We start from the raw sequence: 25,957 nt of genomic DNA on the forward strand, positions 1-25,957 counted from the left end.
GGCAACTTTGGATTCTTACTTCAAGGATTTCTGCAGCGGCGGTGTCCGCTCGCCGCTCCTTGTGGTATGTTCTTGGAGAGCAAATGCGGAATCCAAGAAGGGATTTAAATGCTTACCTTATAATGCTCAGGTTCTGTTTGGCCCTGATTTAGTCAAAATTGTGGATACACTGGCAACAGCTAATTTTGCATGCCTGCCTTGAGCTCCTACTCCATCCAGATCTGGGAGCTCGTCTTTTTGATTCTATCGTCCCCAGGGCAAGCCTAAGGTGCAGTGCTTTCCGAGACCCTCTGGGGCCAAGAAACAGACTTGGAGCGGTAGATGTCCGGCCGCCATACCGGACAACAAACCCTCAGCCTGGCGGGTCAGGCCTCCCCTTGGGGAGCCCCAAGGTGGGGACTGACTTCTACTATTTGCCCAGGGCTGGTGTCAAACCACCGCAGACGGACTGGGTCCTTCTCACTTAGGTAAAGGAAGTGGTCTCCCACGGATATGCCCTATCCTCCCGAGAAGACCTCCCCATCAATTTTTCACCGCAGGCCTTCCTTCAGTTTAAGAAAGTGCCCTGGAAATCCAGTAGGTGGTGCGTTCTATGCTCCTGGCAGGGGTCATAGTGCCTGTCCCGTCACCCCACAGAGGGATGGGTTATTATTCCCACCTCTTTCTGGTACAGAAAAACGTGCGGTGCATACCATCCTAGCCTCAACCTCAAGCTCCTAAACAGATTACAAAAGGGTACCTCTGTTCAGGATGGAACCTCTGCATTCCATTGTATTAGCTATGGAACTTGGAGACATTGCGGTGTCTCTGGGCAACCAGGTTGCCTACCTGCATGTCCCTATTGCAACATCTCATCAATGTTTCCTCAGATTTGCTGCACTGGATCACCATTATCAGTTTCAGGTCTACCCTTTGGTCTCTCTACGGCACCACGGGTATTTACTAAGGAAAGGGTGGTCATGGCGGCCCTCCTGAAGTTTCAGGGGGTTCGCCTGCTTCCCTATCTGGATGACCTCCTACTGTTAGCTGGATCTCCAGAATTACTATGCAGCCATCTGCAACTGACTATATCGGTGTTGTAGACCCTCGGCTGGCGGATGGATTGGAAGGAGTCTTCACTTATTTCATCCCAGAGGAAGTTCCATCTGGGTGCACTGTTGGACTCAGCAGAGAATCTTCTTAACAGAGGTGAAGCTCTCGGCATTGCACACAAGGGTACGCATTTGTCTTCAAGGTCGCCGAGTATCCATTACTGGGGTCCATGGTGTCAACATTTGACATGGTGATTTATGCCCAGTTTCACTCCAGACCTCTGCAGAGGTTGACTCTCTCCAGGTGGGATGGATTGTCCCGTCGGATAAAGTCACAAACGATGGTGCTTTCTCTGGTGGGGCGCCTGTCTCTAACTTGGTGATTACAGACGTCTCATCTCATCAAGGTATCCTGGGCTGGGTCCTTCTCACGACGGGTGCCAGTCTTCGGGGCTGGGGGACTGTGACGGGTCCACATGTTTTTTTAGGGACGGTGGGCGTCAGCGGAATTGGCCCTTCTGATGAATATCTTGGAACTTCGGGCAGTGTTCAAAGCACTACAAGATGTAAGACTTATTCTGCACAGACAACCAGTGCAAATTCAGTCATATAACGCCACTATAGTGGCTTACTTAAACTGTCAAGGGAGGAACAGGAAGTCAGACGGCCCTTAAAGAGGTATCCTACATTCTAACTTGGATGGACGGCAATCTCCCGGCCATCTCGGCTGTGTTCAGGAGTCCTCAACTGGGAATGGTCTCCTCACCGGGAGGTATTTCAGCTCCTAGGGGACAAATGGGGCCTTTCAGATATAGACCACATGGCCTCCAGACACAGCCGCCAGCTGCTTGTGTATGGGTCCAGAAAAAGAGACGCAGAGTTTCTCCTGGTAGACACACTGTCGGTTCTGTGGATCTTCCAGTTTGTTTCCAGTTTGTGTACCAGTTTCCTCCATTATCCCTTCTTCCTTGTGTGCTTCGAAAGTTCAAGCAAGAAGGGGGTACGATCCTGCTGGTGGCTCCAGCATGGCCCAGCCATCACTGGTACTCTGCAGAGTCTCTCCATCGACACTTCGTGGCTGTTGCCTCAACGTTCGGACCTGTTGTCTAAGGGTACTTGCTTTTACTCGGATCTGGGTCGTCTGTCTTCGATGGCGTGGCTTTTGAGACATCCCTCCTATGGGCTAAGGGATTCTCCAACTATGTGGTTAACACCATGCGCAGAACTCGGATACTCGCTTCTGCCAGGATTTACAACAGGGTGTAGTTTACCTAGTTGATGGGTGTCGCCCAGGGTGTACAATCCCCAGGTATTTCGGATATCCAGGGCTCTGGCTTTCCTACAGGCGGGTTTACAAGTCGCCTTGCATCCTTGAAGGTGCATGTTTCCACACTGTCAGTGTGGTTTCAGCATAGGATTGCTCCACTTCCTGATATCTGCACTTTTATGCAGGGTGTCCTTCGCATTCAGGGCCTGATTCAGAGCCGCTCGTAAGCGGCCGCTCGTTCGCTCTGAGCAATGTTCACAGAACTGTGCATGCGTATGGGTCGTAATGCGCATGCGCCAACCAGTCAGTGCGATCGGAAATCAAGTGCTCGCCAAATAGCGAGTGCCTGCTAATTTGAGTGACAGGATGAGGCGTTTGTGGGTGGTAACAGGGGAAGGTGCTTGAAAACGGGGAGTGGAGATCCGAACGCAGGCGTGCCAAACGGTCAAAACGGGCATTTTAAGGGTGTGCATAATTAACAAAGCAATGTCATCGGCCATGTCACTTGGTTGTCTCTTAACTTGAACTGTTCGCATGATTGCGGTAGGATAAACCTACCACAAGCACTGCGAGCAGTTCAGATGCCTTTCGATGTACTTGATTAATCTAATAAATAGCGGAGATGACGTAGGATGTGAGCAGCCAGGGGGCGTCTTTACAAAATAGCAAGCGCATGTTTCGTTTGCTTGCTCAGACATTGAGGCGCCAACAGACCGCAAAGAGCGAGCGCTCAATTTAAATAGCCGGCCCCTTTTTCTGACCGAGCGAGCGCAAATAGCGTCCGACTCTGAATCAGGCCCTCAGCCTCCCTTTGTCCCTCCAGTGGCTTCTTGGCATTTGGCTGTGGTCCTTAGGGCTCTCCAAGGACCTCCATTGTACTCCTGGGCTCAGTAGACTTCAAATGGCTTACAGCTAAGACTGTATTTCTTCTAGCTATTACTTCAGCTAGAAGGGTGTCAGATTTGAAGGCTCTTTCTTGTTGCCCTGCCTTTATAATTGTTCACAGGAACAGGGCGGTTCTTAGGACTCGCCCTGGTTTTCTTCCTAAGGTGGTGTCTGGTTTCCACATTAATGAGGAAATTATAGTATCGGCCTTTAACTCACCAGACCTTTCAGCAGGTGAGGCCTCATTGGATGTGGTACGTGCTCTCCGTATTTACGTGGCTCATACCAGTTCCATTCAGAAGTTGGATTCCTTGTTTGTCCTCTACGGTTTCCATAAGAAGGGATGGCCTGCCAACAAACAGTCATTGGCAGGGTGGATTCATGTGGCGATCTTTGAGGCTTACACTTATGAGGGCATTCCAATGCCACCCTCTTACTGCTCATTCTACTCAGTCTGTGGGTCTCTCATGGGCAGTTCGCCTTGGCACCTTGGCTGTTCAGCTTTGTAAGGTGGCCAGGTGGTTTTCTGTCCATACCTTTGTATGGTATTATGCTTTTGATACCTTTTGCCTCTCAGGATGCTTCCATTGGGCGACAGATTCTCCTTTCTGCAAGAGCGTCCCCACCCTTGAAGGTACTGCTTTGGGACATCCCAAAGGTATCCTGTGGATACCCTATGGACCCTGCAGTAGAAAATTAGAGCTATGGTAAGAACATTCCTTTGTTATCTCTATTTCTACGAAGTCCATAGGGTTCCACAGGACTACCACCCTTTCGCATCTGTGCTTCAGATGGACTTGGATCTGGTCACTAGTTTTCTGTCTCCTTCTCTGTGAGAGTGTGAATCTTGCATGTTCCAGTCTTCCTTCTCTCTGTTTTCTCCTCCTCCGGCCTATGGCTTGGTACGTAACTGAAGGTGCCTTGGCCTGGGGGCGGGGTATAGGAGAGGAGGCCCCAGTGCATCCTGGGACCAGTGGCGTAACTAGGGCAGTGCGAGCGGGGTGCATGCCCTAGGTGCCGTTGGACCGGCGGCGCGGGGGGGTGCCACCGGCCACGGAACCGGCCCGCCCTAGTTAGCCAGTGTAGCGCCAAACGCAATGAGTGCGGTCAGCACTACACATTTACACAGGACCGGCACTAGGCTTCCAGCGCTGGTCCCGTGCTTCACACCTGAGCCCGTTCCCTCCCCCTGAGCACTTGCCCAATAGCGCTAGGAGGTGGGCTCAGGCTGTGCATAACACACGCATCGCCGTCAGCGCTGGCAGCGATGCGTGTGTTAAACAGCAGCCAATGAGAGTCAGATAGACTCTCGTTGACTGCTGCAGCACCCACTGCAAGAGCTGAACTTCCGTCCCGCTCCTGCAGTGAGTAATGGGACTGACGTCATGACATCATGACGTCTGTCCCAAAATGCTGAGCGCGCCAGCCCGGGTGGGAGCGGCATCGCGAGCAGGACCAGCAGCAGGAGCAGAGATTCAGGTAAGTATATTTTTATATATATATATATTTATTTTTAACCTATCTGCACAACGGGGAAGGGGGGTGGCTACTACTGGGGGGACCTCTACTGGGGGAGGGGTGGCTACTACTGGGGGCGCCATTGGAAGGACCTCTACTGGGGGGGCTACTCTACTGGGAACTACTACTTGGGGGGGAACTACCACTGGGGACATTATAAAAGGGGCCTACTACTAGAGGCACTGCACTCGGGGGACCACTACTGGGGGCAATAATAGGAAGGGCCACTACAAGGGGCACTGGATAGGGGGGATCACTACAGGGTGCCAACATAAGGGGACCACTACTGGGAAAACTGCATGGGGGGACTACTGCTGGGGGCACTATATAAAGGGCACTGCATAGGGGGGGACTACTACTGGGGGCACCTTATAAAGGGCACTGCATAAGGGAATACCGCTACTGGGCGCACTGCATTGTGGGGACTGCTACTGGGGGCACTGCATAAGGGGGAACACTACGTGGGGCACTACATTTGGGGGGCCACTACTGGGGGTACTGAGTAAAGGGAACTAATTGGGGGCTGTATAAGGGGGACCACTACTGGGGATACTATATAAGGGGCACTACTATGGGCCTGCATAAGAGGGACCACAACTGCATACTGGGGATACTGTATAAGGGGTACTACTGGGGTTAAGGTGCATATGGATAGGAATGTTCAGTTTGAAAATAAAGGGGTGTGTCATGTTGACACGCCCCATTTTTAAGTGGCCACGCCCATTTTTTTTGCCATGCGCGCATTTGGCGTGCGCACATCAGGGGGGGGCTTCCTTTTCAAATTTGCCCTGGGCTCCAAATACCCTAGTTACACCACTGCCTGGGACTAAAAGATTAACTGTGTGGTGCCCGACAGAAGAGCCATCGCCTATACCTAGTGGCGTATCTACAATGGGTGCAGTGTGTGCGGGGCACACGGACCCCCGGGGGGCCCCACACCGCACTCCCTGCACCCATTTTTTTATTAAACTTACCTGTGTGTGTCCCGCATCGGGTGTCAGCGCTGCTCAGAACACCTTGAAAATGGCCACTGCGACCATTTTCCAGCGCTCTGCACATGCGCAGTAAACTCCGGGCACACTCTAGTGCCCGGAGTGTATTAAGGCTCTGGTGGCTGACCAGCCATGTCAGTCGGCTGCCAGCCACCAGAAAGAGAAGAGGGGGCCCTGCATGGTGAGTGCACATGGGCCCCTCCTCTCTTAAGAAGCCCCTGCCTATACCCCAAGGTATCCTGTGGAACCCTATGGACTTGGTAGAAATAGAGATAACAAAGGTAAGTTCTTACCATAACTCTTATTTTCCAGTTGCACCAGACACCATGTATGCCCTAATATTTAGTTAGAATAAACCCCACAGATATAATTCTCTCTCAACTCGGGAAAATGGGGGTGCTACCACGGACATATTGTTAAATCAAGTAGGGGAATAAGAAAAGGGGGGAAATATCCATAGTGGTGCACTAAACAATACATAAAACATAAGTTTGAATAATTTGTATACATAATAGCAAGGCACTAAAAAGTGAAAATACAGTATATTTAAAAAGAATTTGGTGTGTGTAATGTAAATGAGTGTATTTAAAAAGGGGGCGTACACTCCTGATCCACTAAATGTTCTACTATAGATGTTGAGTATAGATCAGCATATGTGTGTGTCTATCAGTATAGACAATTCTATTTCCATATTGATCTCACATACAGGTGATGCACTAAGTGCTTCGGTTAATATATGTATAGTATGTTATATACCATAGCATATCAGGGATGTTATTCAATAGAGAAGAGGAAATAACAATTCTCCAAAATATGGTCCTATAATTATTGGTTATCGCCTCACATTTTTTTTTTTTCCAAACACCCAGTGGAAAACAGTGCAAAACTGTGCTGGGGGCATAGGACCTTGGACCCTCTCCAAAAGGAGAAGGGCCCCGCTACTCCCCAACTCCTCAGAGCCAAAAGGTCAACTGAGGAGAAAAGGGTCTTCGGATCTCACCTCGCCGAAGCTTGAGGAGACCCCTTGAGTCCCCGACCCCCGGAGCCAAAAGGCCCCTTAGGGGGCAAGGGTCTTCAGACTTCCCTCCGCCTCACGGCTCGGGGTCATCCCTTTCTCCCCAGGGTTGGCCGAAGCTTCCCCCTGGGGAACGAACAAAAACCTTCAGCCCTCCCCAGAAGGAGAGGGCCATGGCTACAAGGGGAGAGGGTGGCCCATAAGGGTCTCACCTAAACCCCATCAAAACACGTGACACAACACACAAATAATATAAAAATGTGTGGTGAAGGTGCAAAAAAAGTGCAAACACTCGTGTAAAATAAATAAATAAATAAGACCCCAGCCTTACAGGCTGCGGGAAAAATAAAAATTATCCTTGCCCTAGCCAGAAGGCCGGGGCAAAGGAAAGGTGCAGACAGAAGTAGGTGAAGTACAAGTGCAAAGTGCCGTACTAGTGCAGTGGGTGTGACCAATACCCGTGCATTTTCAGGCACCCCTGGCTCTGCCATAACAGGGGCACAGGGACCTCGGGCTTCAGGCTGCTCCCGGCCCTGGCAAGACCAAGTGTTTCTCCATTCCCTGCCAGGGTACTGGACCAACCCCCTTAAGAGAGCAGGTACTACGCCCCGGCCGTTCTCCACTCCAACGCAGGGGCCTCCTTCACCCCCATTTAGGACAGCAGATACTAGCGCCGAGTGTTTCCCCACTCTCTACCAGGAGTCAGTCCTCCCCCAGCACAGTACTCCACAGGGTTTTTCCCCATTCTCCCCCAGAAGCGACATCCAAACCTCTGGAGGCAGAACAGGTACTCCACCCCATGTTTCCCAAGAACAGATACTACACTTGATCTTAGCCAAAAGGCCGAGAAGCGATGTAAATGTAAATAAAAATAAAATCTGTTGCTATGAGTGTAGCAGCAATAGAGAAGAATTACACTGCACATATGCTGTAACATTTTTTGGTCAAAAATAGAAGTAATAAATCTATTTATACCAAGAGGTACAAGATGTGAGGTAATAACAAATAATTATAGGACCATATTTTGGAGAATTGTTATCCCCTCTTTTCTATTGAATAATATCCCTGATATGCTGTGGTATATGACATACTATACATATATTAACCGAAGCACTTAGTGCATCACCTGTATGTGAGATCAATATGGAAATAGAATTGTCTATACTGATAGACACACACATATGCTGACCTATACTCAACATCTATAATAGGGCATTTAGTGGATCAGGAGCGTACGCCCCCTTTTTAAATACACTCATTTACATTACACACACCAAATTCTTTTTAAACATACTGTATTTTCACTTTTTAGTGCCGCGCTATTATGTATACAAATTATTCAAACTTATGTTTTATGTATTGTTTAGTGCACCACTATGGATATTTCCCCCCTTTTTTTCTTCCCCTACTTGATGTGATAGACATGCTAGCGGGCAGCGGCTGGCATGTGAGAACCTCTGGTTTGCAGGTAGGGGTGAGCGGGTTCGGATTTCTGAAATCCGAACCCCCCCCGAGCCCCCCCGATCCGAGTCCGATCCGAGTCAGGCTCGACTTTTCCCGCCTGACTCGGATCTGAAATCGAGGCAAAACGTCATCATCCCGCCTTCCGAGTCTCGCGGGTTGTGGATCCTATATAAGGTACCCGCGTCGGCGCCATTTTCTCACTCGGCTGTGGACAGTGAAGAGGGAGGGTGGGAGTTAGGGCTGTGTAGTGTAGTGTAGTGTAGTGCTGCTGTTGTCCACTACTTCAAAGTCCATAGGGGCTGGCTGTGTTGTGCTGTGCTGCTGTTGTTAATAGGGGCTGTGTCCACTACTTCAAAGTCCATAGGGGCTGGCTGGACTGTGTTGTGCAGTCAGTTCTCCATAGGGGCTGTGTCCACTCCAAAGTCCTGTGCAGTGTCCCAGTCCTAAAGGAGTGCTGTAGTGTTGTCCAGGGGGTGCTCTGTCCATCAGGGGTGCTCCCCCCAAGTGCTAAAAAAATAATATATTTTCTGTGTTTGTGAATTGTGTGCGCAGTAGCCGCACGTGCATCAACAAAGTAGTGCCAAGCGTGCGCCTGTGTCATAAGTAAAGGGCCGGCTGGCTTGACCGTTAAAGGGTGCTGTAACCCCCGAAAGTACACTCCAGTCCAAACCAAAAAAAAATTATTTTCTGTGTTTGTGAATTGTGTGCGCAGTAGCCGCACGTGCATCAACAAAGTAGTGCCAAGCGTGCGCCTGTGTCATAAGTAAAGGGCCGGCTGGCTTGACCGTTAAGGGTGCTGTAACCCCCGAAAGTACACTCCAGTCCAAACCAAAAAAAAAATTATTTTCTGTGTTTGTGAATTGTGTGCGCAGTAGCCGCACGTGCATCAACAAAGTAGTGCCAAGTGTGCGCCTGTGTCATAAGTAAAGGGCCGACTGGCTTGACCGTTAAGGGTGCTGTAACCCCCGAAAGTACACTCCAGTCCAAACCAAAAAAAAAAATTATTTTCTGTGTTTGTGAATTGTGTGCGCAGTAGCCGCACGTGCATCAACAAAGTAGTGCCAAGCGTGCACCTGTGTCATAAGTAAAGGGCCGGCTGGCTTGACCGTTAAGGGTGCTGTAACCCCCGAAAGTACACTCCAGTCCAAACCAAAAAAAAAATTATTTTCTGTGTTTGTGAATTGTGTGCGCAGTAGCCGCACGTGCATCAACAAAGTAGTGCCAAGCGTGCGCCTGTGTCATAAGTAAAGGGCCGGCTGGCTTGACCGTTAAGGGTGCTGTAACCCCCGAAAGTACACTCCAGTCCAAACCAAAAAAAAATTATTTTCTGTGTTTGTGAATTGTGTGCGCAGTAGCCGCACGTGCATCAACAAAGTAGTGCCAAGCGTGCGCCTGTGTCATAAGTAAAGGGCCGGCTGGCTTGACCGTTAAGGGTGCTGTAACCCCCGAAAGTACACTCCAGTCCAAACCAAAAAAAAAAATATTTTCTGTGTTTGTGAATTGTGTGCGCAGTAGCCGCACATGCATCAACAAAGTAGTGCCAAGCGTGCACCTGTGTCATAAGTAAAGGGCCGGCTGGCTTGACCGTTAAGGGTGCTGTAACCCCCGAAAGTACACTCCAGTCCAAACCAAAAAAAAAATTATTTTCTGTGTTTGTGAATTGTGTGCGCAGTAGCCACACGTGCATCAACAAAGTAGTGCCAAGCGTGCGCCTGTGTCATAAGTAAAGGGCCGGCTGGCTTGACCGTTAAAGGGTGCTGTAACCCCCAAAGTACACTCCAGTCCAAACAAAAAAAAAAATTATTTTCTGTGTTTGTGAATTGTGTGCGCAGTAGCCGCACGTGCATCAACAAAGTAGTGCCAAGCGTGCGCCTGTGTCATAAGTAAAGGGCCGGCTGGCTTGACCGTTAAAGGGTGCTGTAACCCCCGAAAGTACACTCCAGTCCAAACCAAAAAAAAATTATTTTCTGTGTTTGTGAATTGTGTGCGCAGTAGCCGCACGTGCATCAACAAAGTAGTGCCAAGCGTGCGCCTGTGTCATAAGTAAAGGGCCGGCTGGCTTGACCGTTAAGGGTGCTATAACCCCCGAAAGTACACTCCAGTCCAAACCAAAAAAAAAATTATTTTCTGTGTTTGTGAATTGTGTGCGCAGTAGCCGCACGTGCATCAACAAAGTAGTGCCAAGCGTGCGCCTGTGTCATAAGTAAAGGGCCGGCTGGCTTGACCGTTAAAGGGTGCTGTAACCCCCGAAAGTACACTCCAGTCCAAACCAAAAAAAAATTATTTTCTGTGTTTGTGAATTGTGTGCGCAGTAGCCACACGTGCATCAACAAAGTAGTGCCAAGCGTGCGCCTGTGTCATAAGTAAAGGGCCGGCTGGCTTGACCGTTAAAGGGTGCTGTAACCCCCAAAGTACACTCCAGTCCAAACCAAAAAAAAAAGTATTTTCTGTGTTTGTGAATTGTGTGCGCAGTAGCCGCACGTGCATCAACAAAGTAGTGCCAAGCGTGCGCCTGTGTCATAAGTAAAGGGCCGGCTGGCTTGACCGTTAAAGGGTGCTGTAACCCCCGAAAGTACACTCCAGTCCAAACCAAAAAAAAATTATTTTCTGTGTTTGTGAATTGTGTGCGCAGTAGCCGCACGTGCATCAACAAAGTAGTGCCAAGCGTGCGCCTGTGTCATAAGTAAAGGGCCGGCTGGCTTGACCGTTAAGGGTGCTGTAACCCCCGAAAGTACACTCCAGTCCAAACCAAAAAAAAAATTATTTTCTGTGTTTGTGAATTGTGTGCGCAGTAGCCGCACGTGCATCAACAAAGTAGTGCCAAGCGTGCGCCTGTGTCATAAGTAAAGGGCCGGCTGGCTTGACCGTTAAAGGGTGCTGTAACCCCCGAAAGTACACTCCAGTCCAAACCAAAAAAAAATTATTTTCTGTGTTTGTGAATTGTGTGCGCAGTAGCCGCACGTGCATCAACAAAGTAGTGCCAAGCGTGCGCCTGTGTCATAAGTAAAGGGCCGGCTGGCTTGACCGTTAAAGGGTGCTGTAACCCACAAAGTACACTCCAGTCCAAACCCAAAAAAAAATAATTTTCTGTGTTTAGCCGCACGTATATATCAAATCGATATAACATAAATGGAGGACCAAACTTTCTCCGATAAAAATAAAATAGAGAAAGATCAAGAACCACTTCCTCCTAGTGCTGAAGCTGCTGCCACTAGTCATGACATAGACGATAACATGCCATCAACGTCGTCTGCCAAGGCCGATGCCCAATGTCATAGTAGAGGGCACATACAATCCCAAATGGCAAAGTTCAGGAAAATGACCTTGAAAAAGACATTTAAATCAGCTGAAGAGAAATGTAAACTTGCCAATATGCCATTTACGACACGGAGTGGCAAGGAACGGCTAAGGTCGATCCCTAGTATGTTCATGACTAGTGGTTCAGCTTCACATGACGATGGAAGCCCTCCTCCCACTAAAAAAATCAAAAGAGTTAAGCTGGCAAAAGCACAGCGAAGAACTGTGCTTTCTAAGAAGATATCACAAATCCCCAAGGAGAGTCCAAGTGTGGTGGTGGTTGCGATGCCTGACCTTCCCAGCACTGGACGGGAAGAGGTGGCTCTTTCCACCATTTGCACGCCCCCTGCAAGTGCTGAAAGGAGCACCCACAGTCCACTTGCTGATATGCAAATTGAAGATGTCACTGTTGAAGTACAACAGGATGAGGATACTGGTGTAGCTGGTGCTGAGGAGGAAGTTGGCGAGGAGGATTCTGATGGTGATGTGGTTTGTTTAAATCAGGCTCCGGGGGAGACAGTTGTTGTCCGTGGGATGAAAAAGCCCATCACGGTCATGCCTGGGCAGAAGACCAAACATTCCACCTCTTTGGTCTGGCAATATTTCTATCCAAATCCGGACAACAACTGTCTTGCCATATGTACCATATGTAAAGGTGAAATAAGTAGGGGTAGGGACGTCAACCACCTAGGAACATCCTCCCTTATACGGCACCTGCAGCGCGTTCATAAAAAGTTACTGTCAAGTTCAGAAACTTTGGCTAAGACCGTAAGCAGTCCAGGGACACCTAAATCCCGTTGTCCTGTTGTATCCAAGCGCCTGCAAACCACACCGTCAACTCCCTCCTCGTCAATTTCCTCCTTAGTTAGGATCGGAAGTAGTCCTGCAGGCCATGTCACTGGCATGACTGACTCTCCTATCCGGGATTCCTCCGGAGGATCCTGCATTGCTACGCCTACTGCTGCCGCTGCTGCTGTTGCTGCTGCTGGGAGTCGTTCATCATCCCAGAGAGGAAGTAGGAACACCACTACTTTTACTAAACAATTGACCCTCCAACAGTCCTTAGCGAGGAGGATGAAGTACGACAGCAGTCATCCTGAAGCAAAACGTATAACTGAGGCCTTGACTGCTATGTTGGTGTTAGACGTGCGTCCGGTATCCGCCATAAGTGCAGTGGGATTTAGACAATTGATGGAGGTAGTGTGTCCCCGGTTCCAAATCCCGTCTAGATTCCACTTCACTAGGCAGGCGATACCGAGACTGTACAGAAACGTCAGAAAAAGTGTCCTCAGTGTCCTGAAAAATGCCGTTGTACACAATGTCCACTTAACCACGGACATGTGGACAAGTGGAACAGGGCAGACTAAGGACTATATGACTGTGACAGCCCACTGGGTAGATGTATCACCTTACGCAGCAACAGCAGCAGCGTCACCAGTAGCAGCATCTCAGAAATGCCAGCTCGTTACAAGGCAGGCTACGCTGTGTATCACCGGTTTCAGTAAGAGGCACACCGCCGACAACCTCTTAGAGAAACTGAGGGAAATCATCGCCCAGTGGCTTACCCCACTTAGACTCTCCTGGGGATTTGTGATATCTGACAACGCCACCAATATTGTGCGGGCATTACATCTGGGCAAATTCCAGCACGTCCCATGTTTTGCTCACACAATAAACTTGGTGGTGCAGAATTTTCTGAAAAGCGACAGGGGCGTGCAGGAGACGCTTTGGGTGGCCCGAAAAATTTCTGGCCACTTTCGCCATTCAGCGACTGCGTGCCGAAGACTGGAGCGCCAGCAAACACTCTTGAACCTGCCCCGCCATCACCTGAAGCAAGAGGTTGTGACGCGGTGGAACTCAACCCTCTATATGCTTCAGAGGATGGAGGAGCAGCAAAAGGCCATACAAGCCTATACATCCACCTATGACATAGGCAAAGGAGGGGGTATGCACCTGACTCAAGCGCAGTGGAGAATGATTTCCATGTTGTGCAAGGTTCTCCAGCCCTTCGAACTTGCCACACGTGAAGTCAGTTCAGACACTGCCAGCTTGAGTCAGGTCATTCCCCTCATCAGGCTTTTGCAGAAGCAGCTGGAGAAAGTGAAGGAGGAGCTAAGACGGAGCGATTCCGCTCAGCATGTGGGACTTGTGGATGAAGCCCTTCATTCGCTTTGCCAGGATTCCAGGGTGGTCAATCTGTTGAAATCAGACCACTACGTTTTGGCCACCGTGCTCGATCCTAGGTTTAAAGCCTATGTGGTGTCTCTCTTTCCGGCCGACACAAGCCTGCAGAGGTGCAAAGACCTGCTGGTGAACACACTGTCAGCTGAAGCGGAACGTGACACGTCAACGGCTCCTTCTTCATTTTCTCCTGCAACTGGGGCTGCCAGGAAAAAACTTAGGTATCCTAAGCAACCCGCTGGCGGTGATGCAGGGCAGGCAGGACCAAGTTTGGACATCTGGTCCGGACTGAAGGACCTGGCAACAATTTCTGACATGTCTACTGTCACTGCATATGATACTGTCACCATTGACAGAATGGTGGAGGATTACATCGGTGACAGCATCCAAGTAGGCATGGCAGACAGTCCATACCTGTACTGGCAGGAAAAAGAGGCAATTTGGAGGCCCCTGTACAAACTGGCTCTATTTTACCTGAGTTGCCCCCCCTCCAGTGTGTACTCCGAAAGAGTGTTTAGTGCAGCCGGGAACCTTGTCAGTGAAAGGCGTAGGAGGTTGCTTCCACAGAATGTGGAGAAGATGATGTTCATCAAAATGAATTATCAGCTCTTCCAGGGAGACCAGCCTCCAGAAGGTACAGAGGGACCTGTGGTGGTGGATTCAAGTGGGGACGAGTTAATACTTTGTGAGGATGAGGATGTACACACTGAAGAGGGTGAGGAATCGGTGGATGAGGAGGATGAGGATGACATCTTGCCTCCATAGAGCCAGTTTGTGCAGGGACACATTAATTGCCAGCTTGTTTTGTGGGGGCCCAAACGAACCAATCATTTCAGCCACAGTTGTGTGGCAGACCCTGGCGCTGAAATGATTGGTTTGTTAAAGTGTGCATGTCCTGTTTATACAACATAACCCAAGGACAATTCCATCTTGCACCTCTTTTTTTTCTTTGCATTATGTACAGTTTGGGGCCTAGTTTTTCAAACTGCCATCCTGTCTGCCACTGCAGTTTCACGCCTAGATGGGTCACGTGTTTGTGCCGCCCACTCGTGTCGCTTAGCATAGTCATCCAGCTACCTCGGTGCAACGTTTTGGACATAAAAACACTATTGTGAGGTGTGAGGTGTTCAGAATAGACTGGAAATGAGTGGAAATTAAGGTTATTGAGGTTAATAATAGCATAGGAGCAGAAAAACCTACAAATTCTGTGATTTTAGCTGTTTTTATGCTTTTTAAAAAAAAAATACAGATCCAAAACACAAAACCCAGAACCCAAAACACGGAAGGGTGGTTTTGGCAAAACCAATCCAGATCCAAAACACGAAGAAAGATCCAGATCCAAAACCAAAACACAAAACATGAAAAGTGGCCGGTGCACACCCCTATTTGCAGGTGGTGACATGTGAAGGCCATGTGTAGGGCATGGGGCTCGCTGGAAGGGCAATGGCTACATTGGAGTGTTGTGTGTAGGGCACAGGGCACACTGGAAAGCTGTGGGTGTGGTGTGGGGCACTCTGAAGACCATGGGGCACACTGGCGTTCTGTTCATGGAGCAGATAGAAACAAACTTCAGCTTCCCATCAGAAGCACATTTCCCTTCTAGCCCTAATGGAGCAGCAGCAGCAGCACTGAGGAGAGGTCAGGGGGCACGGCGTATATCAGCATAGCTAACCTGTGTCACCTAACTCTACGGTGCGGATTCTGTACTACTACAGAGCAAACAAGCATCTGCTCCAGGCCCAGGGTGCAGCCTTTTAGGGCGCAGAAGAGATGCAGCCACGTCATTGCTGCACCTTGCCAATTTAATAAAAAAAAGATTGGACCACTGATCTGGCTCCAGTTTTCCCGTGGGACCCTCCCCCCTCTTACTAATTTCCTGCGACACCCCTCTCCCTGCTGAGCCAACCTGTCTGCCACCTCGGAAGTCAGCAAATTTGGTACACAGGCTTATTGCAGAGTATGATGTGAATGTGCATTAATAGAGTACATGGGGCTACACTAACAGGGGTATTCAATATGGGTGCGATAACATCGTTTTTGCATTAATATCGCAATTATGACGTCATTATCGCAGATTTTACTTTTACACTGTATTCAATATCAAAGCCTTATCGCAGTTTTGAGAAGTCTTTGATAAAAAACGGTGATAACGTTTCACCATTGAATAGGTGTCGAAAAAAAGTGCAAAATTGGGGTTTAGGGGTGCAGGCTTAAAAAAAATAGCCTGCACCCCTGAGATTGACATTTAAATAAGAACTGTGTCAAAAAAAGTAAAAAAAAAAAAAAAAAAAATAGGGACACCCCAAAAAATTAATTTCAAAATTGGGGTGCAAAAAAAAAAAAAGAGAAAAAATAGTTAAACAATAGGGAAATAGGTTCAGGGCTATTCTGCAAGTATGCGGCAGGTGTTTTGAAGAATAGATTTATAGCGGCAGGTGCACAAATGCAGAATTTTTAAAAACTTACTTTAGGGACATCAAAATATGCTAGTACCCATTTTCATGTACCCCAAATTTGAAATAACCTAAGTGCTCTTCTGCATCACTTCTTCAATGTCGGGAAAAAAACACCTGCTGCGGCTATTTAAATCCCTGACTTTCAATTAAAGGCTAAAACGGGGGTACCCATAGTGTTCCCCCATGTTTTTACAACTTTAGGGAGGTCTTACAATTATTTTAAGGAAAAATTTGTAACTTTACGCAAATTCAACTTCGGAGTTTCCCGTTTTCGTTAATTTTATATTGAATACGGGGATAAGCGGGAGCGCGCACCAGACTTAACGCAGAAAAAAACTCCGATATGAAACGTTAACTGCGGCAGTGAAGTTAACATTTCATATTGAATACCCCTCTAGGTGGTAATAACTTCAGAAAACTAAGTTCATGGACTTGCCCTGATTTATCTTTGCTTATTATTACAAGGAGCTCACTATTGCCCCAGAATGACTCTCTTTGGTGTGAGAGAACTAGTGATCCGGGCAGCAGGTACAGTACATGTGCGCAGAGAAATATGGGGCCCAGTACAGAGGAATTAGGCTGTGTTTCTGGCCACAGCAGGCTCCCAGGCAGTCTGGCCCCCTTAGTGTTGTACCCCCCATAACTCTCTGATGGAGCCCCTGCATGTGCATGATGGAGACCCTGTGTCAGATATCTGACCTGCCATGGTTATGCAAATCAGTGATGTCACAGTGGCCAGTGATGTCATAACACAGGACAGCCAGTGAGGCTCACCCTCAGCAGAGACTTGCATTATAGTTACAGAATCCTAGCAAGGTGTATTGTTTTTATTATAAAGCACATTTTCTCTAATTCTACTACTGGAGAAGCATCTGAGAGGCTGTAACTCTAAATGTGAGGCTTCATGGCCTCGTCTAGGTAAGTGACTGTCTGTGTTGTGTTTTTAAAAATAGGGATTTCCTTGTTACAAATGTAATATTTATGATCAGATTTACAATTATGTGGAACACCAATTATAGCTAATTTATATCACTAAGTACATCAATACTGTCACTAATTACACAAACATTGATAGCATCCAAAATTGATTAACTTATAATCGTGCTTCAAATTCTTTGAAACAGAAGCTGAGATACTTTAATGTTTCACTGTTTGTTTTTGTGGGGATTGTTATTATTATTATTATTATTATTATTATTATTATTATTATTATTATTATTATTTTAATATCACATCAATCCATTACATAATAGCATATAATAGTATTGTTTTTATTTTCATATGAAACCACTTGAATTCTTTTAATAGTACTAAACAAGCGTTCTCATCCTCTACACCAGGCCTGGACAACCTGTGGCTCCCCAGCTGTTGTGAAACTACAAGTCCCAGCATGCCCTGCCACAGTTTCGCTATTAGGGAATGCTAAAACTGTAGCAGGGCATGCTGGGACTTGTAGTTTCACAACAGCTGGAGAGCTGCAGGTTGGCTCTACACAAACTTCTTTAATGTAGTTGTCTCTAAGATAAGTCTGGAAACACAACCAGCCCTCATCCTCCTCATTACAAACCGTCCAATCCGCTTATAAAGCTAAATTCAAAATGATCCAAGGAAACAATTGTTATGTTTTGTTATTGTCATGTTGGAATATTAGGAACAGTTTTATGCTGTATCAAAATTCTGTTCTCAGGGGCCAATGTAATAGTCTTCATTCTAGCACCCTGCACCTGTCACAGCCCGTGCCATTCCTCTTTTCTGCCTGGGGTGTCGCTCTCTGCTCTGATGCTTCTAGCACACTCAGCTGATGTAACACACTGCGGAGATACAGACCAGAGTGTGCTAGAATGAAGACTAATGTAATCTGAGCTGCAGAACTATATATGCCTTATTACTACAAACCCATTACCAATATCACTGTAATAATGTAAATAGATAATAACAGTAACATTACTGTATATATTAGCATAAACATGCTCAAGACGCATTCAGCTGATCGGACTCTGCTGCCGCCCATTATGGGGCATATTTTTAAAGTGAAGGCGCTCATGCTGTACTTTGGTCGCATGACACCGCCCCCCTTACCATAAGGGGAAGTAATCCTAAAATGTGTCTCTGACGACACGGCTGTGCGCTGACTGCAGACGGAATGGGGTGACGCTGTGCGCTGACTGCAGGCGGCATGGGGTGACGCTGTGCGCTGGCTGCAGGCGGCATGGGGTGATGCTGTGCACTGACTGCAGGCAGCATGGGGTGACGCTGTGCGCTGACTGCAGGTGGCATGGGGTGATGCCGTGCCCTTACTGCAGGCGGCATGGGGTGATGCTGTGCGCTGACTGCAGGTGGCATGGGGTGATGTTGTGCCCTGACTGCAAGTGACATGGGGTGACACTGTGCGCTGACTGCAGGCGGCATGGGGTGATGCTGTGCACTGACTGCAGGTGGCATGGGGTGATGCTTGTCACTTAGTGACTCCTCTCAGAGGCAGAGTCACTCGGTTGGCATTGGGCTCAGCTGCAGGGCTGCGGGCAGGGGAGGGACTTGTTTCCCCTTCATATATAACTGACTGAACTCAGTACCGCCGCATTCCAGCTCACTTTAACCCCTGCTTATCTGGTCCCATAAAAATAGCTACACTATCCACAAAGGTAAGTTTATACAGCAGCAGCACCTTGAGATCCACAGAACTTATTATATATGACATATACATAAAGGAGGATTATTATTTGCACTTATAATTTACAATTTTGTTTTTGCATCTCTATCTTTAGTAAGAGAAAGCGGAAGACTAATAGAGATTTGGCATCAAGCTCATCGCTAGAAGCCGATCCAGGTAAGTCAGGAGCCAGAAGTCTTTATTAACCTTCAGTAATATACCTGTAATTATGACATAGAGTAAAGCTGGGTACACACCTGGTTGAGCATCGCTCTCTCTACCCTCTGTCTCACAACTACATTCCCTCACCTATCTTGCATGTACTTGTTCTGGTTTAATGTGTGATTTGTGTTTTGTATGAAGAACACACCATACATAACGTCTTGCCTTGCTTCCACAGCATGCATTTTCTGTGGTCGTGCAGAAAATGACGTGCCCAAGTATGGAGAGCTGCTGCATAACGCCAAGGAGAAGCTGACTGTCCACCACTACTGCCTGGTAAGTATGGAAAGTAATGATGGATGAGCATCAGTTATAGCAGCTGAAAGCAGCCTGTTACACAGTAAGGTGCACATTTATCACAATCTGCTATATTTATGCAAATGTGATAATCATTTTGTCCTATGGGCCTGATTCAGCTTGGAACGCAAGTCTGCGGATGCACACGCACCCTGCCGATGTTTGCGTTCTGCGCATGCGTATGCATCACAGTGTGCGAAGCGGCCGCTGCGATCGCGAGGGGCAGTGGTCAAAGGAACGCAGATATGCCAGTGCGTTTGAATGCCATTACAGCGGCGTGCATAATTAAGCCCCTGCGACGGCACACGCAGCCTGAGCTCTAGGTACTGACAGGAAGTTTAGCAATTTCTGAGTCAGGTCAGCTCTACCACAACTGTGCGTCTGGGTCCGATGTTACTCTGTGTTACCGGTGCTTTCGCAGACTACCAAGGTATTGCGGAAGTGGGCAGCTTACTGAAGTGGTGGGTGTGTGAGTATACTGCTGCGATCGCAATGCATTCATAGCATATTTTCGCAGCGGCCGGGTGCGTGCGATTACAGACTTGCAATCCGTCCTGAATCAGGCCCTATATTCACAAGGTGATAATGTAAATGTTTACTCAAATGTCTCAATCTCCTCTACCCGGGAGGCCAATGCTGATAAGAGCCAAGTCACGGTAAGCCTTTGAAGCAGAGAGATGGCTTGTGGGTGTTTTGGGCAGGGATGTAAAGAGATGGGCCCCGGGAGAGGGGTGTGTCCTAATTGTGGGAGGCATGGCTAAGCACCCTTAGGTTAAAAATACCCCTTTTTGTGAGCCCCTCAGCCTAGCATAAAGCCATGGGGTTGGGGGGGCGCGATAAGTGTGATAGCTCCCCCCACATAAAGGCAACAAATTATTCTACCAAATGAAACCATACATTTTCTGTTAATTAAAATGGTGGAAAAATTTAAAAAAACATATTTTGTTTCATTTTTAACTTTAGGCATTAAATCTTATTGGAGCCCTCCCCTAAGGATATGTAGTTATCTGCACAGTTTCATTAACATGCTAAGTGCATAAAACATGATAAAACTATATTGGAGCATATGTTAGAGATATAAGTCTTCCTAATTGTTATAGATAATGCAGCAGTGGTGACAGCCATAAGTACATCTCCCCTCTCTCCTATCCAGTTACTATCCAGCGGTGTGCTGCAGAGGGGCAGTGACAGGCAAGGCTTCTATGGCTTCCTGTACCCAGATGTGCGGAAGGCAGCCAGCCGGGCAGCAGAGCAGGTGAGGAGCCGATCATGCTGATACTTTCTCATGTCATGTGAAGTCACCGGAGAACTGAATGACACATATTGGGCCTAATTGGGAGTTTATTCTATTCCCTGATAATCCACAAAGAATAAAATAAATAGCTTTGTGATGCCGCAGTGAGAACGGCTCCGCCTGGAGCTGCGGTGCAGAATGACTGTGGTACTGACGTGACCAGAAAGGTCAAAAGCCACTCAGCCAATCAGAAGTGTTTTCCCAAGGTGGCCGACAGATTCTGGGGAGTCGTATTTATATAAAATGTTTTGGTGTATGGACCTAATTCAGAGGTGAATGCATTGCAGGTGTTGGCGCAGTTGGCCACTGTGCTTTTTTTTACTGTTCATGTGTCCTGATGGTTTACCGACTGTGGTTGTAGTGAGTATTTGGATGCAGAGCAGACAATGGGTGCTTGTGGAAAGAAACAGAGTGATGCCGCCTGTCAGCGGTAATGCAGATCTCTTTGCTTCCTCGAGCCAGTGTGCTGCTAAATGCACATGTGTGATCCAGCTTGCCAGTTCCTGCATGCACAGAGGACTGGAAGCTCAGACATATGCACTTGCACTTCACCAAAATAAAAAAAAGAAAGAAAAAAGATTAACGTGCCATAGGTCTCTCTATAGGACGGCCGATCAGCCGCAGCAGCTATGATTGGAAGCCTTAGAGGAGCTATTTTTTATCTCTCCCACTAAGGTGGTTAGCAGAGGACCTGGCTATACTTGAGTGTTATATACAGTGACTGTTCTATTATTAGGAAGTAAAGGAGTCTAGAACAAAGGTTATTTATAGTGGGGGACCTATTTACACTCATTGTTCGTGTTTTTCTCAGTATTGTCATTTGTTAATCATGTTTTGCAGCCCTGCACAGTGTGCAAGAGGACGGGCGCCTCCATACGCTGCAGCAGGAAGGGCTGCACTGAGACAGTGCACTTCCCCTGTGGCCAGGAAAAGGAATTTATATTCCAGTACTTCAAGGAGTTTCCGTGAGTAATCCATTTGCTTCTAGGTATATAGAACCCGATTCAGACCCGCTTGCTAGATGCGTTCGCACGCAGCTGGCATATGCAAATCCGGGAAGGCAGGCGATCGTACGGCAAGGCATTAGCACACCCACTATGTCTTGGCGTGCGATCGCGCTGTGTATGTATGTTCCGTTACAGTGGGGGTTTTTGTTTGAACTTCTCACTATTTATTCTGTAATATTTGTTTCCCTGTAGATCATTTTGCCCAAGGCATCGGCCAGTTCAGAAGGCTGCGGCACAGGACGGAGTAAGTGCATGTACCATCTGCCTGGAGGAGCTGACCCCTGCCCCTGCATATGATGTGATTAAGAGCCCCTGCTGCAAAAACACTTGGTTCCACAGGACTTGTCTGCAGGTGAGCTATGGCTTTACTATTTACTCCTCACTATCGGAGTCACCGGGAGGAGGCCAACCAGGAGAGAGCCGAGGAATGACGGCCAATGGAGTGGAGGGTTTGAAGCTGATTCCGGTGTCCGCTCTCTGTATATGAAGGATTATGGCGAATGCGGCCTGACGTTAGGCTGGTCGGCTTGTCCTTGCTCGTCAGCTCTTGTGCAGGATGTTTGCTTCATGACTGTACATATATATATATTTGGTATTTCATCTGAACTTCTTACATTACAGATGCAGGCATTAAATGCAGGGAAGTATTTCTTGAAGTGCCCCATATGCCAGAACATGGCGAGTTTCCAGCAGGAGATGCTGCAAATGGGAATTTACATTCCCCACAGGTATATGTAACAATTGTCTTTATCTAGAACATAGAATCCAGCTCCATCACAGAGGCATTTTAAGACTGGAGGGGGCCCATGTGAGGATTTCTGTGAGCCCCCTCCCCCTAAAAAAAAAATGGCACTGGCGCATGCACAGAACATCACCAACAATCTGGAATTTACCCAGAATCCCCTGTGCATACGCAGTAATCTGGCGTTATATCGTACATATGATGCAGCTGCCATGTTTCTGGGGATCACTTCTGGAACATGGTGCTGGCTGCATTTTTTGAAAGCTATCAACGGAATAATGATGTGAATGGCATCAGTGGCGGTGTGCACCCCCCCACACCAATTACAGAGACGAAACTGGAGCCGACATTAACTGTGCATTTGTGTAGCTTAAACAAGGAAACGAAAGCTTGCATCCCGTTATTTTACCTTGTGTTTCGTACTTATGAAATGCTATAAGCAAAATGTGTCCTATTATAATTTACAGAGATTTATCAGTTCTTTAGTAAGCAAATTGCCAAATCCAGCCATAAGACTATGGGCACTTGACTATGGGTCTATGGCCCTGATTCAGAGCCGGACGCTCTGACAAAGCGCTCGCTCTGAATCAGGGCCATCCTTCTGAATTTTTAGAGAGGCCTCCCGGACGCTCGTATAGCTGTGGTTGACCACCCACAGCTATAGCGAGCGGCCAGGAAGATGGTCACGATGGTCAAGACCATCGCGACCATCGGCCTTGCGACGAGACCCTTCTGGTAGGGTCTCATTGCCGCAAGCCCTGGTGTGCTTTTGGCTCTATCAGAGCCGAAAGCTCTCCCACTGACATCACTTGTGATGTCAGTGGGGCCGGCCCCAGATGGTAGGCGTTCCGATGGGAATGCCTCGGTCTGGCCAGTCACGCCCCCGGCACACCCACCAAAGGGGGCGTGCTGTCACTCACCATCGACAGCACGCCCCCTTTGTAGCGAGACCCATAGCGACGGCTTGCCAGACTGGACTACTGGACTAGATGAAACAGACAGAAGAAAGCGTTGTAATGTCACATTGATTAATTACATCAGCGATATTACCTCAAATTAACCTTTCAGAGATGCATCCTGGGAACTGGAGAACAACGCCTTCGGAGAACTACTGCAGGTCTACCAACAGTGCGACGCGGATCCCTGCCGCTGCGACCATGGAAGAACTCACAGCGAGAGCGGCAGGTAAAACTTTTCGCATTTTATTTATTAAAGGCTGCCAGTGTGCTATGGCCCAGCAGCAGCTCCTGGGAAGGTTCCCCTGCTCATTCCACATGATTAATGCGGCCTAGACTCTTGATAAATAGGACCCTACGTTTATTAGCTAAGGATCTACTGGGTGTATGCGTAATATATGTGACGGTGTATTTACTAAGAGGTTGATATCTTTCACATTTACTGTGTGCTTACTAAGAGGCCGACACCAAGAACCTGGCTACTATAATCGTTTTCTGTTATTATATATGTTATGGGATGGGTACAGGATGCGCCGGGATACTGAATGTATCCCATATTTTATATGTGTTGTGAATCTAATATGTATTCAATAAATTGTATTATTGGAATCTTTATCAGAGTTCCAGTACCTTAGGTTTTCTTGACAGCGCTGCCCACTTTGTTATTGGTTTCACCTGCTCCTCCGTCTCTATCTTCTTCCTCTGCCCTATAATTCAGTTCTTCTCTTTATCGTGCTTCACTGTGCTGGTTGGGCGGCTCAGAGGCTTCTCTTCCTGGCTGCTCTTCTATTCGGCACCAGAGATACATTATGATATTCCATGCCCACAAAATAAAAGAATGAGGGGAGCAGGGTGGCGTTTTATCCATTGTGCCAGGTGGCATATGAACCATTGTGCCGGGTGGCGTATCAACCATTGTGTGGGTGGCGTATCAGCTGTTACAGTGTAGTAGCCACTGGCACTGTAACGTAGCATTTTGCATACAGATACACCCGCTGTCACACACAGAATATAGGCATGCCACATATGATTTTAATCAGCAGAATTTGCTTGTGCGTCCTACTTTCATCACTGTTTGATTAAATTGCATTTGAAGGTAAAAAAATTTATAAAAATACTCTCAGCACTACAGAGTCATGCCATGGCATGGCGCGACTAGAGGGGCACGCAAAGAGGCTAGATGTATTTGGACACAACTGTATAATATAACTCCCCTACAAATTTCGAAATGTTTGCTGTAGAATTGCTAAAATGTATACATTCTTATAAGCTGCCAAATTGTTTAATCCTCTCTAGAATACAATAAAACATTTAGTATCTTAGGGGCTATTTCTTCCTGTAGCGAAATGCTCCATCACTGAGATTTATAGCTCCAGCTGTAGATTTATCCTCTGTGTCTCCTCTTTCAGTGAATGGTGTATAATTCGGTGTCACTGCTGTGGGTCAGTGGGAACCCACCTCGCCTGCTCAGCCCTGAGATCTGCTGAGAGCACATGGACCTGTGCAGAGTGTACCTCCATTCTGGAGAAGCCGGAGGATGTTGCTGGCAAGTACTTTCCCCTGTCATTTGTCACCTATTACTAGGTAGTACAGTATCTAACATCATAACTTATATTTCACTTACGTGGTAGAATGAGACATTAGTGAAAACTATCATTAAGTTACCAGTCTTGGGTTAATGCCACTGTAGTATAATCGATGTGTGGCCCTTTTCATGTTACAGTAGCCTTAGCCAACTTGCGACTTGTAGGACACAGAGTACGTCCATCCACATAAACATATCGATAACAATGTTGGATCTCTTTCTGATTGCAGAGCCATTGGCAGAGGCATCTGTGGTAATACCATCAACGAGCAGAGAAAATCCTTCGCCTGCAGTAACACCAGGAGAGACCTGCACCCGGACAAGGGGGCATCCTTCATTAACACCAGGAGAGACCTGCGCCCGGACGAGGGGGCATCTTTCAGTAACACCAAGAGAGACTTGCGCCCGGGTGAGGGGTTATAAAATAATAACATCCAGGAGGACCAGAAAATCACCATTGTAGGGTGCTAAACCCAGAACCTGGGGGCCCAGGTGGAGACAAGATGCCTCATGATCTGCTCCCTACCTGTCGTACACATTCTGCAGGAACAGAGAACTGTGTGGATCCATGCAGTGTCTCTAACTCTTGTCCCCATATTCACATCAGTGGAATTAGAGCAATTAAATATCTTTTGCTTTCCAAACCAAGTAAAGAGAAAATTCTTCTTTTATATCATATTATAGCAGGGGATTACAAATCAGTAATATTGATATTAGGCATGCCTAAGGCTTCAATCCAAAGGCTCCATTCTCATGGCTTCAGTGCATAACGGCGTGTTTCGTTCTGATCGAAGTGAATGGTTATACCACATAACCAACTGAGTGAGTATAAATTAACACACTATTTATAAGTAACAAACATACAAAGTATACAGTATACTTTTGTCTATGTGTTCAGATAACACCGGTGATTCATTATCTTCAACATAAGATGTAGTTCATGTTAATCTGGGGAGCCCTTGTTTCACAATGCCCAGGTCTTTCAATTTACATTGCAGACACTCTACTGCAGTCTCAGGTCCATGCACGAGCCAAAGAGCCTTTGTCTAGGTCTTGATTTATATACCATAGTCTGGGTGTTTGGCTTTCCAGATATTA

The 25,957-nt window shown here is 47.5% G+C and overlaps 1 protein-coding gene and 1 pseudogene across 1 annotated transcript; one reads left to right on the plus strand and one right to left on the minus strand.

The window, feature by feature from the left end:
• Nucleotides 1-750: 750 nt before the first annotated feature.
• Nucleotides 751-25,322, plus strand: LOC148454890 (E3 ubiquitin-protein ligase PHF7-like). The gene is made up of 11 exons (XM_088460642.1): nucleotides 751-935; nucleotides 18,872-18,933; nucleotides 19,157-19,254; nucleotides 20,429-20,530; nucleotides 21,410-21,534; nucleotides 21,769-21,928; nucleotides 22,198-22,304; nucleotides 23,387-23,503; nucleotides 24,684-24,820; nucleotides 25,090-25,164; nucleotides 25,252-25,322. The coding sequence occupies exons 1-11, from the start codon at nucleotides 751-753 to the stop codon at nucleotides 25,320-25,322; spliced, it is 1,239 nt and encodes a 412-aa protein (XP_088316768.1).
• LOC148454891 (U2 spliceosomal RNA) lies at nucleotides 7,491-7,563 on the minus strand (annotated as a pseudogene).
• Nucleotides 25,323-25,957: the final 635 nt, after the last annotated feature.

Source organism: Taudactylus pleione, unplaced genomic scaffold (genome assembly GCF_031769625.1).
Source record: "Taudactylus pleione unplaced genomic scaffold, aTauple2 ptg000969l, whole genome shotgun sequence".
Lineage (NCBI taxonomy): Eukaryota > Metazoa > Chordata > Amphibia > Anura > Myobatrachidae > Taudactylus > Taudactylus pleione.